The following is a 14,718-nucleotide window of genomic DNA, read 5'->3' on the forward strand; positions in this document are numbered from 1 at the left end:
AGCGAGTTGCTTTCTCAAAATACTCCCTAAGTTAATTCGTTTCTGTACGAGTCTGTAATAAACTTTTCGTAACCATAATTCTGACTTACATTGGTTCAAAATTTTAACGAAATTCTCCATAATATTCTTATTTTCCAAAGGTTTTAAGTATATAGACCATGTGGTTAAAATATAAAACCAAACAAAAACATCGTAATCTTGACATTTTAAAACGTTTTTTAAAGAGTCATGAATTGATTATTCATTCAATAATAATTAAAGATAATTATGCTAACATCAGATATTATTCAATGAACTTTTTTGTTACTAATAGAAAAAAATATATAATACTAATATAAATACTATCCATAGACCGGCTGTAAGATCTGTTACAAATGAAAAGCATTTTTTTGGAAGTAATGTAACATTATTATAATATAATCAAGTTTCAGCAAAAATAAAAAAATATTCTATTCGAAATGCTCACTTTTGGTTTTCGTGTACCTAGGCCTTTAATCTTTTTGGTTACGAATCTATGGAGTTACGTATTGATTCGAAGGAAAATTAGGCCATTGTTTTCTACTTTTAATATAACTTATTTGTTCGTGATGACCACGTTGTATCTTTCCGACCATTTTAGCAGTTTCTGTAGACCGGTGAGCTCACACTCTCATTATGATTATTGTAGTGTTCTACAATAGTGAATATTTTCTCATAAGTAAGAAGATACTTCTGTGCCTTTCACCTACGTTTCGCGACAAAAGGCGTTTTGATCTATCCATTCATTAATTGTAAAAAATGATTTAGGCCGTTTCCTGTATATCGACGATAAGCTTTAGGATTCGTTCTACACGCGACAGAATCCTAGCGGGAATCTTCAATTGTCGCGCATTCTTTATTTCCTTTATTCTTTTATCTTTATTTATATATCTTTATTCTTTATTTCCTAAATACCCACTTTGTACAAGGCGATCACTGCAACTTATTTACTTTAACCCCCCATTCCATGTTGTAATATAATAACTAAGAGGAAAAGATATAAATGAAATGTGACATGCAGCAAAATGTCAAATGTCAGGAAATCGAAAAAAGTTTTTAAAATAATTAAATGGATCAAATTAAATGTTTTTAATGAGAACTTACACTTTCGCGAGTATTCATCTAGAAGAAACTAATATTTGTCGGATTGCTACGCGTATTTTATTATTTTAAAAACGTTTCGGCTAGGTAGGTACTTTGCAGTAACCGTGATCACTGGCAGACGAGAAATGAATGTCTGTCAGTTGGTCTTGTTAATTATCGTCTACCGCCAACAATTTCTCAATATTCTGGCGTACCGCTCTGGATGATTTTAAGTAAAAAACGGATTTTAAAAAATCAACACAGAAACTCAAAAAACCAAAAAATATTTTTTCAGTTTAATACTATTTCCTAACTTAACCTATCTAATAATATACTCTAAATAGTAAATATCTGCAAAAAATCGATTAAGCACTTTTTTTTAGATACCTAAACGAACACAATTTTTATCTACTTTCGAATAATCAAATTTAATATTTAACTAATTATATACAAATTCTTAACATCTAATCACCTTCTGAAGTCTGCGCCTTCTAGTGATTAAGTAACTAAACATTAATTTCTAAAGTAGAATACTAAATTAAAACCTGAATTAGCCTAAACCTATATACTACCTAATAACTTAACTAATGTCAGTACTGAATGTCATTATGTATCCTTAGACATTTTAAGGATTTCCCTCAATTTTCTCAGGATTCCATAATCAGATCTTATTGTAATCATCATGGGACCATCTGTGAAGTGTACCCTTATAAATAAATGGAAATCTTTTGGCGTATAAGTTACTCGAAAATTTGTCGCCCACATACCTAATGATAATTTTAGACTTATTTGGTTTTCTCATGGCTACCATTGTTAGAACTGGACCCAACTGAAATGGGACCAAACGGGAAACGCTTTCAAGAAATAAAGACAATTAAAATCGCTTCAGTCAGTCGGAAGCTATTAGGTAAAAAAACACAGACGAATTTATAACCTCCTTCTTTTCTGAAGTCGGTTGAAAGGTTTTTATGTACCGAACAGAATTTATACAATGAAAAACTTATATTTTGCTCATAATAAAATGGAAAAAAATAAGTCTTATAATTTCAATTGAATGCTACGTTCATACGTCATTTGTCATTGGTTGCAATCAAAATTAATAACCGTAGTCTAAATTGGACTTCAGATTGTTCACCCAGTAATGTCATGTGTATCAATATTTTAATATGTTAGTGAAACATTGTCCAATTCTCCTTGTCTATTTTTCTTTAAAAAATAATGTAATTAAAAATTTTTATAATAAAAATACATCCATTTATTTACATGGCCACCATACCCAAAGTATTCTGAATCTAAAGAAAATTACGGGCTGACGAATGCTTTTAATTTTCCAATTTCTTTACCATTTTTTAAATTCAATGACTATGTGTGAGTTGATTATGTAACAAAAGTAGATCAGATTTTAAAATAGCAATAGCAGGACGAACATGAGTAGTACAAAATGAGATCGAAATCAATATTGACATTAAATTTAAAATTAAAGATGATCGTCGTGGGTGAAGTTTCAGGTCTTGGAGAATGTGATCTTGTTCTAATATTTTTAAGTAAAGTGAATAAAAACTTTTATAGGCAAACCATGTAACTACCACATCCACGCTGCCGGGGTAAAGGGGCGTTGGGTATACCTCCATAATTATATAAACTATATAGCCACCGAGGAGGGAGAGGAGAGCGAGTGACGAGTGATCTATATCTTCTAAACTCTATCAGTGGACGGTACCCCGCATCCGTGTACCTACTCCTGCACTTTTAGTGACAGTTACCACCGCAATTTCCAGTACATTCATAAACTCGAAACAATACGTGAGTTCTATGGTACCTTCTGGCTTTAAACGATTAAAAAAATTTCAATAGATAGGTACGTTTTTGGTTTATTATTTTTTTTTACTTTAAAAAAACACCTACTTCTTCTATCCTTATTTTCGACGTTTTATGTAAATGGTACTAGCGTTTACCATAAAAATACCCCAAAATCATAAAAATACCCGAAAGTTGCACTTATCTTAACGCTTAGTAAATAATCCTTGTAATATTTAGTGCAATTTAAAAAGCCAAATTCTTTTGTATTTGCTCCCTCTTTGTTTCTATTTTAATGAACTATAGAAATTTTAGCTCTTTTATCAAATTAGGTGTTTAGAGTTTTTCTAAAATATTTATTCGGTACGAATTAGTAGGTACCTTAGCTGTACCTTCGATAGCCCGGGACGTAGGTATTTAGAAAATAGATTTTAGGAACTTACAAAATAAATGTATAGAGAAAATGATCTGAAATAATATAAACAAATAATATTACAGATAACAATCCAGTCTGACAGAAACTTTGATTATAAATTACAAGTGAAAGCGAATTGTAACATAATATTCTCGTGAAAAAGTACTTTCGTATTTTTTACGAAGATATTTTTAACAGTTAGGGGGTTTTTGTATGATTTTCAACACCAGCACATGGCTTATATATCCAGCACTATCATGAGATTGAACCATTGTTCTTAAGATGTCCTTAAACACACGACATATCGATTATTCAGTATTCTTCAGTTTTTAGTTTTGGCTCTCGCTCCCTTTAACTGTATTTCTTCTTTTTATATTTGATCTCAATTTCTGTTTTGACATTTTTTAATGTAGCACAAGGTACTAATATCGACGGTCCCTATGTATATAAAGACATATCGAAAATGGACTTCTTTTTTTAATTTCATCATTGGCTTTAGATTATCTATGCTCACATACTGACATACGATTTTTTATTTTATCTTAATTATTAACCTCGTTTTACAAATCATAGAATAATTTCTAGGGCTTGTTGAATATAAACTACGGTCTACTGTAAACCACGTGTTTTGACTTGCCCTTATATACGTAGGAACCGTCGTTATTAAATAAGTAAACTATTCAACTTTTCTATTTTATTACCTAGGTGATGTTGGCACGGCCATATGTAATATTTAAGCAGAAAAATCATCTAAGTTTTAATATAAAAATTTGACATACATTGACATAAAATTACGTTCTAGCTTTAGATTATGTCTAAACGTTTGCTAAAAAAGTATAACAGTTAGATGTAAACAAACAAAAAACATAATTATAATAATGATGGCATAAAAACTTACAATTGAGCCGAAACTTATAGAAAACTGTAGTAAATGCTATCCAATTTTTAATGGTTGCCAACGGAACAATTTGTCAATATTAGTTAATTTATTAAGGGAGTACGACTTGAGGCTGTGTTTCCACTAAGCAACTTTCTCATATTTCCTACTCTAGGACAGAAAAAATATCCTCAAAATGATTTTTTATGGTTCTGAACAGAAGAATACTTTATCAAAATACGCGCTTTTATTTTTTCTTCTTGTTACAGTTCGACATTGAAGGCACCTTTAAACTTAGAAGTTCTAGTGTTGCCATCAGTCTTCCTTTCATTTCATCAGTATTCCGTGTGCAACTCCACAAATCATAGAACAAAGTCTACTCCCTGAACTTTATTTCACTTTCTTGACTTTTTGATTAATTTAAATGGTATTTTTTTTACCTTATTACTCTTACAGAAGATAAAATTAAGGCAAAATTATTACGGGGCCCAAAAATAATAATCTCTTTTACAGCCCCTCGTGACGTCTGTAAAGTCTTGTCAAAGTCGAGTCAGTATACGTACCGACATGTATTAACTTGTTTAAGTTATTTATTAGTTTCGTTTAGTTGGCATTTTTTTAATTATCCGTAGATGATCTTAATTAAAAGAAAACAAAGTCTAAGACACGTTATTTTTCCTTGGCTGAAACTTTAGTAAAATGTTATTTTTTTTTACATATTGTTTTAAAGACATTTTTGTAATAATCAAATCTTGCCATTTTTGTTACCATTGTGAAAAAATTTGGAAGAGTATAGTTGGCAAAATTCATGTAGCACGTAACTTAGGCATTAGGCATAGTTTCGGGGTAGTGGGGATAACTTAGCACATGTACACCAAGTGCAACAAGAAGTGGTCACTTGATGGTTAACAATAACAAAAACAATGGGTATAACTTAAGTGCTCGCAAGTGTACTTGGGAGCGAATATCCAATCCCTCGCACCAGTCCCGTCTCTTTCCCCTCATCGCACATGTTCCTATGACACCTAAAAATCGCATTCTCTTGCCAAGTTACGTGTCGGTTACTATATCTAAGCGTATTATGATTAGAATTTTATTAAAAAATTTCAGCCAAAAATCCACAAGTTGCTCAAGTGTTAGGAAATCAAATAAAAAACACTATACGATTATAAAAATCTTTTTATTAATTAAAAATCACTGCGTTTCTGTGTCAGCCGGCACAGGCCGACGTCGCTACTCACGATCCGGTGTTACAGGTAACATTTACTATAAACCGTAGCATAATGCCGATGACTCCCTCCATCAACTAAATATAAGCCAATGTAACTAATGATTGAATTAAATTAATTTACACATTTGGAACAGGACGGCGGTCGGACCGACGTCTGCGTGGACAAAAACAAATCGAGATACAGATACAGTCACCCGTGTAGCTTCGTTTCCGAGGATAACGCTTATAATCTATTGATACCTTAGATGAATTTACGGAGGCCCTATTAGGACATTATACTATAAAGTTGTTCACGGCAAAAATGTTGATTAAATGACATTTACTATATTTTATTTCGAGTAGCAAAATAGTATCAGTAAAAGCAACACCATTTTTCTCAGATAGTTCTATAATAGACTAAAACCGGTTAATCTATTTGATTGAACGTTATCGTATATCAAAGGATATACAACACTAGTACAATTTTGCCACAAACAACGTTTATCGGAAATGTAAAAAAATCTTACAGCTAAGCGACGAGTAAGAATTACCTTAAACGGTCGCATAACATCGCTAAATATTTGTATAGAGATACGTAACATCAGAATCAGCCCTCGTCCGGTGTGTCTGGGTCTAGGGAGGCCGTCAACGTAATCGGGTAACACGGTGTTCCTAATAGGGCCGTAGTCTTGTTATAGGGCAGTCGGTGCTAGGCAGTTATCCTGAGGTGAAGCCGAGCGGCGAGCTTAGCTATAGAGGTCATCGTCACCCCCCTCCTCCTGGAAAGTGGGCTGGTCACCCCCAGACGTTCCCGTCCCGCCCGCTGACGCACCACTTGTAGGGAATCTGAAGATAATAATAGTATTTGTATAATATAAACTGTATCGTGTGAAGTCCGGGCAGACATTAAAGTGAGCGATGGCTACCTTTTAGTAATGATTTTATATCAACATATTTTATTTAAAATAACATTAAAGTAACTCAATAATGAGCATACTATTGATATTTCTCACTCTCTTCTATAATGGAACAAAAATGTTCACACATGTGAAGTCAGACTTCTATCGTATATATGAATACAGTCATGAACACAGATTTAAATATCGTGTATTGCAGACTACACTGTAATCTCTCGTTAGGTATTTAACTTGGTTGGTGGGTTGTCTTATAGTTATCATGATATGTACCTGAAGTTAGTGCCGAAGCCCCTGCTCTGTTGCAGCGTCTGCGCGAACATCTCGTACTTGCGGATGTCGTTGTCGGACACGGAACGTCTCGCGAACTTCATCGCCTCCTCGAAGTGAGCGCGGCTGATCTCCGGCACCGGGTCCTCTTCGTCCATCTGACGAGAAACATTCTTAATTTGAAAATATCTACGTCTTGTAAGGAAGAATAAAAAGGTGTTATTTTGCAGCAGTGACCATTGACGGATGGAAGGATAATTAAGATATAATTGATATTAAGATTAATTGATCCGCTTAAGGCAGCTCTTAGAATTCTATTCTGTGTATATATAATATTAATATTTACAAGATGTATCATTAAAAGTGAAATTACCAATGATAAGAATGTATCTACGTCATGACATGCGTGTAACTTTCATGCAGACATATAATCTTAAAACTTTAAAGCATTCATCAAGTAACAGACGTGAGCTTCTCAGACGTGGGCTACGATAATGTTATGACATCACTCACATCCATGACGGCCGCGGGTTGTGACTGCTGGCGCGCCCTCTCGCGGTGTATCTCCGCCTCGATGGCCTGTCTGATGGCGAGCTTGCAGGCGCGCTGACAGATCTCGGTCAGATCAGCGCCACTGAAGCCCTGTGTCACCTGACGTACGACAAAATAGTTGAATCAATAATTATAGTTTTCATATAAAAATAGGTTTCATGTTCCAGATGTACATTAACATTTCATCAATTAACTTGTAATTTAAATTTAACTGGCTTATTTCACGGCGGACTGACTGATGATTCACAGTAACGTGAAATGTGTTCGAAACAGTTGTCAATGGTACCTTAGCGATGTAGGATAGGTCAACGTCCTTAGCTATGGGCGACTTGCGTAGGTTGGCCCTCAGTATGGCCTCGCGGGACTTCTCGTCCGGTAGAGGGATGTAGATCAGCTGGTCCAGACGACCTGGACGGAGGATGGCCGGGTCGATGATGTCGGGACGATTTGTGGCACCTAGAACATGTATCAGTGAGATTTTATTACCAGAAAAACACAGATAGCGATGTTCCGTTTGTTGAATTCATATTGTAGTGTTGATTTAAGCACTAAGAGTATCTTTTTAGTAAAATTTATCTTCATAATATAACAAAAAGAGTCACAGTCTGGCTCTATTTGTCATTACCTCTTCAGATTGACTAAGTGAATAAGTCATTTTTTAACTTATATATATAAATACTATCAACAAGTATACCCCCGCTAGATTATTTTCAACAAGTTATAGCTTTAATCAGTCTAGACTAGTTTAGTGTTGTGATATTAACCGATAATGAAGACGTTCTTCTTAGCGCCCATGCCGTCCATCTCTGTGAGTATCTGGTTGATGACGCGGTCGGCGGCGCCGCCGGCGTCCGACACGGACCCGCCGCGGGACTTGGCGATGGAATCCAACTCGTCGAAGAACAACACACACGGAGACGCTGAACGAGCCTGGGGAAGAAATACTTACATATTATATAAAGGCGACAATAATTCATTATTATTAGATCAGTTCTGCTTATTGTTTAGTCTGACGTTATCCTCAAGAAGTAAAATAAAACAGTTGTATGTTAGTAAATTAAATAGTGCAAGTACGAGGTTTGTGTGCACCGGGTTGACAGTACTGCTTCCCGAATAAAGCGATTGGGATGTGTTGTTTATAATTGAAAAACCGACATATAAAAACGTGTACGTAAGCTGATTTCAATTACAAGATTAAATAAGTGTACAAAAATATATTTGATAGAAAATATGTTTAAATATGATGTATTACGTATCAAAATATGACTTGGTTATTTAAGAAACACCAACATTTAAAGCAATGCTGTTATTAACGTTTCTATTTTGGTTTAGACAATTCTTTGGACACGGAAATACTTGTGGTAGGAAGATGGGAAGAAGTGACCTACTTTCATTAAGAGAGATAAAGTTTGGAACATCAGCTAAGAATAAATTTGACCGGTCCAATGTTTATTTTAATATTATTTTATAATTATCAATATGAAGTCATTGAAAAAAACCAACGCTTTTATTACATACTAATTTCACTCTCCACAGAGATTCCTTGGGAAATGCTCTCTGTAGGGACGGATATCACTGATGAAGTGTAACCCTCACCTTATCGAAGATGTCTCTAACATTGGCCTCGGATTCACCAAACCACATAGTGAGTAACTCCGGTCCCTTGACAGAGATGAAGTTGGCTTGGCACTCGTTAGCAATCGCCTTAGCCAGCAACGTCTTACCTGAACAAAAATATTTAACAAATGATATAAAAATTTTACTTCAAACTGAATTTTTAATTCGGCTTTATATAAATACTGAACTTTAACAGAAACAAAACATGACACTTAACAATTGAAATTATAAGTATTTTTTTAAATAAAAACATATTATAATAGTAACTTGTTTACTATCTAACCTGATGACAGTTAAATTTGTAGTGTTAGACACGGTGACAGTCAATGCAGTGGTATAATGAATCATTATATTGAAGTTAAGAGAATAGTTACTTAAATAACTATCACGCAGAAAGTAAATAATATAATATCAATAGACTACGAGATACACGTACCACATCCTGGCGGCCCATAGAACAGCACACCCCTGGAAGGCTGCATACCGAACTTAAGGAACTTGTCAGGATGTTCCACGGGATACTGCACCAGCTCTTGAAGCTCTCGCTTAACGTTCTGGAGACCACCGATGTCAGTCCACGTTACGTTGGGCACTTCCACCACAGTTTCACGGAGTGCCGATGGAGAGGATTTGGTCATCGCATACTGTGAGAAATTATAATCATTCGTTTTACACACAAGATCATTACTGTTATCTTTTGACTAGACATGAATTGTAATATCCAATAACAAAACATTCGTTCACTTTAAAAGTTAACTTTTATCCTGTGTGGATGTGTGAGTATTGTTCTTAACTAGGACATTTTAAATAGAATCATTTTTACTTTAATGTTCCATAGTTCAACATTAAAATCTGATATATTTTGATATTACTTTTTACATACTATTTAAACTTTTTGAGAAATTATTATCCAGCTGTACTTACACGGAAGTTATCCATGGAGACAGCCAAGGAATTGAGTACTTCAGCATCAATCTGGTCATCTTCCAGGTCAATGAGGTCCATCTTTTCTCTGATCTGTTGCAGAGCTGCTTCCGAGCACAGGGAAGCCAGATCGGCACCCACATGACCGTGAGATTCAGCTGCAATCTGGAATGATTGTCAAACATTGGATTTTAGCCAGTCTTTACCTTTAGTTATTAGATAATGTACAAGACTTTTTATTGTAGTAGCACCAAATATGAATGAATAGAAAAAAAAAATTACCATATATGAAAGTATAAAGACAAAATACAATAAGGCTTGTGACATTATTTTTTAACTTATTACATAAAAATAATCTTTAAATAGCATTGTATTAGATTCATAAACATATAATAGCGAGATTTAATAACATTCTCTAAGTGTGATTATATATATATATATATATATATATGTATATATTCCGAACCTGTTCTAGGTCCACGTCGTCTCCAAGCTTCATATTCTTGGTGTGAATGCGCAGTATCTCGAGCCGCCCGGTGGCGTCAGGGATGCCGATGTCTATCTCCCGATCAAACCGTCCGAAGCGCCGCAGCGCCGGGTCGATCGAGTTGGGACGGTTGGTGGCGGCCATTACTATCACGTGAGACGACTTCTTCATACCTGGGGAGAAGTGTTCCATTAGTAATGAAAAAAAGGGACTGATATTGCAACTAGGCAATAGTGAAGTGCCGCAATTCCATTTTTATATTTGCATATATGCGAATTCGTATCTGCGGGAATATTTTTTTTCTATCTTGCCATCACTAATTCAGACATAACGATTTCTTTATCTGTTTGTTAGGAAATGTTACATTGAAAATTTTATTAACCACTTCTACCTGGATCAACAAATTAGCATTATACTGTTATTGTTTAACATCGTGTTTTGAGATTTCGTAACTTTTAAAATGTTTAAAGGTACAAATTCCGTAATATTCATGTACTGGATGAAAATCAGTGAAGAAGAAAAGTTTTGTTAGCGATTAATAATTCCAAAAAACATATAAAATATATACCATCCATAAGAGTAAGCAGCTGTGACACGATTCTTCTTTCGACTTCCCCGTGTGTCTTCTCTCGTTTGGGAGCGATGGCGTCCAATTCATCTATGAAGATGATAGCTGGAGAATTCTTGTCAGCCTCCTCGAAAGCCTTACGCAGGTTGGATTCAGATTCACCCGCCAGCTTGGACATGATCTCAGGGCCGTTGATCAGGAAGAAGAACGCACCTATTGTATATAAGAAAAATTGTATTACTTACAAAGCTAAGACCGTAAAACTTGCTAACGCTAAAGTTAAGGATTACTAACAATAATGTTTTAAATAAAGGTGATTATAAGTAAATATCTCAAGTATGGAGGACCTCACTCAAATTTCTACATATTATTTTTATTTCATATCAATAAAAAACCCTTTTATTTATATGAATTTTATTTAAATAATTTGGATTTTGGTTCATTTGCTGTTTTTTTTCTATATACCTAATATTATATATAAAAAAGGTGAAATGGTTACCGGTCTCATTGGCGACGGCTCTAGCGATGAGCGTCTTCCCTGTCCCCGGGGGGCCGTACATGAGGATGCCGCGCGGAGGTTTCACACCAATAGCTTTGAACAGCGAGGGATGCCGCAGGGGCAGCTCCACCATCTCCTTGATCTGTGCCAACTGCTTGCGACAACCGCCGATATCATCGTAGCCGACAGCGTTGAGAGCTTCTTCCTCTTCCTGTTCATTAAATTGCATTTAGAACACTCGCATTTCATTAAATTTGCTGATTGTAGATACAAAATACGACTAACAGCAAAAAATTTACTAAATTAATATAATAGTAGTAGTGGCAAACGGACGAAGTATGTTTTTTGTTTTACTATGCTATGCTCTAAACAACTTCAGATAAATAAAAAAAGAACGAATTAAAAAAAAAATAAACAATGGACACTGTTTATACTGGCAAAGCTGTATTAAGTATCTGTTTGTAATATAAAAACTAGAGCTTTTTACTCCATCTCGACAATCCCTCACTGTCAGATAACTCAAAGTAAAGTGAGACTTAGACTGCTTTTACTGGACTAAAACTGTATTTATTTTCATTTACATAATTAAAAACAAAAAAATCCGTTCTAGGTGTGTGTATATATATATATATATATATAGTATGGGCGATATCTGTACTTACTTCTCGTTTAATAGGTTCCCCTTCGCAATGAATGACGGTGTCGGGGGCCACGATACAGTAAGGAGCGGGGTCTGTCTCCACCACCTTGAACTCCACAGCTCTCATGCCACCGCGCACCATGAACGTGTCGTCACGGTGAATCGGACGGTAGGCCTCCATGAAGTAAGGCTTCAAGTACACCTCAAATAGATTACTGTAGAAAAAAAAATATTTATGTCATAGTTTTTTTAATTTCATAATTTGTTATGAATTATATGATTTTTACATTAGAGACAAGAGATGAAAATGTAATACTTGTGATAATAAAAAGATAAATTTATCAATATTTTATTCGAAATATGAAAATTATGTTAACGTAAGATAAACTGCAAAAAATATTAAGATGAACGTGTTAAACAAAATTAATGCATTAATGTTTGATTACAAATTTAAAAATCAGTTATGAGAAAAAGACTTACTCTTAATTTTTTTAAGGGGAAGAATGACTGTTTTTTTTTTTTTATTAATAAGCACATAGTACTAACCCGGTGAGGCCTTCAACAGAATCATCAATTGGAAGTATGTGGACACGCTTGCCGTATTTGACTGACGGACAGGGTGCTATAGACACCACATCTGACAAACGAACGCGCAGATTGTTCCTAACTACACGGTTCATACGTATCTTCTCATCGGGGCAGTTGTCATCTGAGAGCACGATGCATACAGTTTCCTTGCGACGCTTGCCCTTAAGCAGTACAGTGTCACCGCGGAATAACTGTAGCTGCTCCATTTTCCCCTGGTACATATTATATTATTTTACTATAAAGATTAAACTTTGAACATAAATAAAAAAAAGGTTTTATTTCTCTATGTTAATGTTCATAGTTTAGGTTTAATGTACATTTGTTTCATGTGAAAAAATAATAATAATTTGAGCTAGAAAAATGCTGTGTTATTCGGTACAAAAATGTAAATAATTTACTAGAAACCAAGTAACTATAGTTCACCTTCACTGTATGCTATGTATCCTGAGCATAATATTAAATACTTATATTAACATTGTTATGAATGTTGTTATTTTACTTCACTCAGCGTATTTGGACTTTGCATTTAAAAAATAAATAAAATTTTAAATTGTTGATAATTAGTCAAAGAATTGTAAAGCCTTATACAATATATACTATCAACTAGCATCATAGGTATATAGTTAAAAAAATTAATAGCAAAATAAATTTAATGTAAAATAAGTCATTGGCTGCGTAAGAACAAAAAAATTTTAAGTCATGTTAAGAAAATAACATTTGACTTAGCAGACCCAATAAGAAACATTGTTACCCAAACATTTCATGATTAATAAGGGATCAACCACATAAAAATAGTTTTCCGATATAGGAGGGATAAAGCAATCTGGAGGGAGAATGTAGGACACCAATGACTGTGTGCTATGATTATATGAAATAATTGTTACAGAATTCGAATTTGTATACTAAAATTGTGAGTATAATTGAGCATAAAATTGTATATTTATAAATTCAAGGAAATCTTCAAGTATTTAATGTATTGTAAAATTATCTATTTGCTTCACATAAACAGATTTAATAGCTGCGTGGTCAACGACCTAGAAGATCATTCAGTTGCTAGGCATGTTTCTTTAAGTCTTTACTTTTATATCCCGAAAGTTCATCAAAGCTTTACAATTTGGTGAATTTTCAGTAAAGCGATACTGCTATTTTAACCTCAAAAATATTTAAGTAACAATCATTATAATAAATACACATATCAAAATATTTTTAAAATGCTTGTATAATTTTAATTTCATTAACTTTACAATATTTCTAGTCAACATTTGAGGAACTTTAGGTAAAAATAGATACTCCTCGGAGTTGCACCATACTTAGTCAGCATTTTTTGATGCTGAGTAATATAGAATTACAGCATTCTGACAAAATACATAAGATATATACATTTGGTTTTGATTATAAATATGGTTCATGAACATTTGACAGTTCCGTTGTTATTTAAAAATTAAGAGGAATCTCCAATGGAGTTAGAGTAAATTAGCACCAAGAAAATACTGAATATGTTATTACATATAATAAAACAAAAAAAAAGCTATATAAATTATTGCTATATAAATCCTGTAGGTAACTGTTAAATGCGTTGCGGTTGTATAGCGTCCCCTTCTGTTTAACATCATTAAGAGTCGGAACAAAGAACTCACCTGTGATAGGGCGACGACCGAGTTATCATCACTGACGGCCTCCTCGACGATCAGACGATTGGGCCTGTCTTTACGGCGCAGGATCGCGGTAGAAAGATCATCAGGGCTAAACGAATGACACAAATCAGTTATGACGCCGGGCGAAACTAAATGCAACAACTTATACAGAAAGTCAATATATCAATTGATTTATTAGCATATTTGCAACAAAACATTTATATCGCAATGATTTTTGACACTGAGACATAATAAATATCAAGTTCTTCTGTAATGTAAGACATGATGACAAGCCAATTTCGAAAATTGGTTTCCATGATATTTGATTTTTTCATTATTTAGCCATAAAACCACTTTCATTTATACATCAATGATGTGTTAATACTCTCACCTCTTATTATCTGCCATTTTCTCACTAAATAAAGTTAAAATTCGTAAATTTAATAATTATTTGTACTGTCGAATGTATAATCACTCTTCAACACTTCATGAGTCTGCTTTGCGTGACGTTGCCGTATTTCATTTGTTCTATATCGATAACGTTAGTGTTGCCAAATTATTTTATATCTATGCTAAAACATTTTTGTTTTCATTCTCGACACTATTTTATAGATGTCGCGTAATT

At 34.0% G+C, this 14,718-nt stretch overlaps 1 protein-coding gene across 1 annotated transcript; it reads right to left on the reverse strand.

Moving 5' to 3' along the window:
- Positions 1-5,351: 5,351 nt before the first annotated feature.
- Positions 5,352-14,644, reverse strand: LOC116771664 (transitional endoplasmic reticulum ATPase TER94). The gene is made up of 15 exons (XM_032663557.2): positions 14,485-14,644; positions 14,097-14,202; positions 12,418-12,671; positions 11,894-12,086; positions 11,232-11,442; positions 10,733-10,945; positions 10,144-10,337; positions 9,678-9,842; positions 9,190-9,397; positions 8,733-8,860; positions 7,901-8,066; positions 7,423-7,592; positions 7,098-7,235; positions 6,588-6,742; positions 5,352-6,246 (listed from the first exon to the last, which is right to left on the reverse strand). Exons 1-15 carry the CDS (start codon positions 14,499-14,501, stop codon positions 6,147-6,149), a joined length of 2,418 nt encoding a protein of 805 aa, XP_032519448.1. The 5' UTR covers positions 14,502-14,644; the 3' UTR covers positions 5,352-6,146.
- Positions 14,645-14,718: the final 74 nt, after the last annotated feature.

This window comes from Danaus plexippus (genome assembly GCF_018135715.1).
Source record: "Danaus plexippus chromosome 16 unlocalized genomic scaffold, MEX_DaPlex mxdp_31, whole genome shotgun sequence".
NCBI classification, from domain to species: domain Eukaryota; kingdom Metazoa; phylum Arthropoda; class Insecta; order Lepidoptera; family Nymphalidae; genus Danaus; species Danaus plexippus.

Coding starts and splice junctions, on each gene's coding strand:
- LOC116771664 (XM_032663557.2), bottom strand. Junction 9,843..10,143: donor ACGACGTGGACCTAGAACAG/GTTCGGAATATA, acceptor CAATCATTCCAG/ATTGCAGCTGAATCTCACGG. Junction 9,398..9,677: donor TCTCCATGGATAACTTCCGT/GTAAGTACAGCT, acceptor AATTTCTCACAG/TATGCGATGACCAAATCCTC.